The following is a 2,414-nucleotide window of genomic DNA, read 5'->3' on the forward strand; positions in this document are numbered from 1 at the left end:
ACCAGTTGTCACGGAGTGTGGGGGAGTCCAGGCCCTGCACCCCTCTTCCTGGGATTCACTGAGACTCTCAGCCAGCCAGTAAAACAGAAGGTTTATTGGACAACAGGAACACAGTCCAAAACAGAGCTTGTGGGTACACCCAGGACCCCTCAGTGAAGTCCTTCTGGGGGAGCAGGGAGCTTAGACCCCAGCCCTGGGGTTCCCTGTGTTCCTCCACCCAGCCCCAAACTGAAACTAAACCCACCGAGCAGGTTCCCTGCTGCAGCCTCCGTCCACATTCCTGGGCAGAGGTGTCACCTCCCCCTCCCCCTCCTGGCTCAGGTGACAGGCTCTCAGGTCTCCCACCCCCAGGGCACATTCCCAGGTCAACACTCCCCCCTCCCTGCTGCGTCACATCGTCACAGGGGGTAGCTAGAGCCACAACCCAAGGGCTGTGGTACGCCCCTCTGTACACAAGCATGGTGGGTGACAGGGGCTGCCCTATGGGAAGATGTGGCCGCTCTGGGATGGGGCCTGGGGGCTGGGTATCCGGGGACCCCTCGCCCGGCACTGGGATGCGACCACCTCTGGGGTGAGGCACAGGGGCTGGGTATGCGGGGACTCCTTGCCCAGCGCTGGGACGTGACCCTTCTCGCTCTCAGATGTCGGGTGAAGCCCCTACACAGTCAGACATGGGGCATATTTGGGGGCCTGGGTCTAGCTGGGCTCGGTGCCCCTTACCAGTGCTACACCGGGGGAGGCACTGACTCAAAGGAGGGGGTTTCTCTGCCCGGTCCCCCCCCCCCGCCGCCGCCCCCTAGGGCAGCAGCTGGATGAAAATTCAAGCACAACAAACCCTGATTCACAGGGAACGTCCTCTTGTTTATTAGACACAGATGGAACCCGCGGGGGGGGGGATTATTGAGGGGGCCTCCCCATCCTTCCTGCTGCTAACCAGGGTGGCTCAGCTTCTGGGAGGTGGGGACAGGTCAAAAAGAGGGGGCCCCTCCCTCACCATGCAACTATTAGGGTGACATGGGGGGCATCCCTCAAATCTGTCACTTCAGAGATCCCCCCAAAACCTGGAGAGCTCTACAATGCCCCCCAACAGGAGTGACACCCCAAAACCAGACTGCACCCTGAGAGGTGCCCACCTCAGAAGGCCAGCCCCCCCCCCGCAAATGCATGGTAGGAATCCCAAATCCAGGAGACACCCTACTTCTGACACCCCAAAATTTAAGGAGACACTCTCAAAATTCAAGGGGATACCCCAGATCAGGGTGATACCCCTCCCAAATTTAGGGCAACACACTGAAATTCAAGAGGATTTCCCCCAGATCAATGTGGCACCCCCAAATTTTAGGAGTACCCCCAAATTCAAAGGGACCTCCCCAGATCAGGGTATCCTGGCAGTCTCCAAATGTCTCCCACCATCTGTCAGCTCAGCGCCCAGCATGCCCCATCAAGGTCTTCTTGCTGCAGCCGCTTGTGGGGTGCCCGCCAGGTGGAGTCCCCCACTTCCCGCAGAGGGGGAGGGGAGGGGTGGGGATGGGGGAGGAGCTTACGGCTGGGGGAAGGGGGTTGTTGTGGTTACCACCCCCCTGGCACCACTCTGACAGGGTACCCGTGGGAGATGGGGGGCAGGTAGCCAGGGGGATCTGGGGCCCAGAGTGGGCCACTGTCCATGCCCAGGGTGGGCAGGGGGTCCCAGGGCAGGGGACATTGGCTAGGCCCCAGGGGGCTGTGGGTAATTGGGGCCCAGCTCGGGGGCAGCCCTGGATCTTCTGGGCCGGTGATGGGGTCAAAGAGGTCGCAGGGGTCAGGGGTCAGGGAGGCCACGCTCAGGCCCCAGCCAGGCCCTGGTTCCGGGGCCACAAAGGCCTCGGCCACTCCCAGGAAGGAGCTGGCAGCTGGGGCGGGAGGCTCTGGGCCCGGACACCGGGGTTCTGCGGGGGGCGCGGGGTCCCTTGGGGCCTCCTGGGCCAGGATGGAGGAGGCCAGGCGGTGTGTCGAGGCTTCAATGTCAGCGAATCGCCTGGGGAGAGAAGAGAAGGGCTGTGAGTTTCCCCCAGCAGTGCCCCGAGGAGCTGTGATCTTCCCCATAGCAGTAACCCAATGGGCTGCAAACTTCCCCCAGCAGTGCCTGGAGGGGCTGCAAGCTTCCCCCAGCTTTGCCCAAGGGGCTGCGAGCTTCCCCCAGCAGTGCCTAGGGGGCTGCGAGCTCCCGAGGGCTCCCACCTGCTGATCTGGTTCTGCAGGAACCGGCGGTGGTTCACCCGCCGCTTGCCGGGGCGGCTCTTGTGGGGTCTCTGCAGCGTCCTCATCATGTGGGACGAGGCCACGGTGACGAAGGTGAAGAGATCCCGGCCCCGCCCGTGGAGCACCACCTGCTGGGGGGGCAGGAAGCTCAGGGACAGGCTCCCGCCCTGCTGCAT

The 2,414-nt window shown here is 63.1% G+C and overlaps 1 protein-coding gene across 1 annotated transcript; it reads right to left on the reverse strand.

The window, feature by feature from the left end:
* Positions 1-1,569: 1,569 nt before the first annotated feature.
* C23H19orf85 (chromosome 23 C19orf85 homolog) lies at positions 1,570-2,414 on the reverse strand. The gene is made up of 2 exons (XM_074937404.1): positions 2,218-2,414; positions 1,570-2,014 (listed from the first exon to the last, which is right to left on the reverse strand). Exons 1-2 carry the CDS (start codon positions 2,412-2,414, stop codon positions 1,570-1,572), a joined length of 642 nt encoding a protein of 213 aa, XP_074793505.1.

This window comes from Natator depressus, chromosome 23, assembly GCF_965152275.1.
Source record: "Natator depressus isolate rNatDep1 chromosome 23, rNatDep2.hap1, whole genome shotgun sequence".
Lineage (NCBI taxonomy): Eukaryota > Metazoa > Chordata > Testudines > Cheloniidae > Natator > Natator depressus.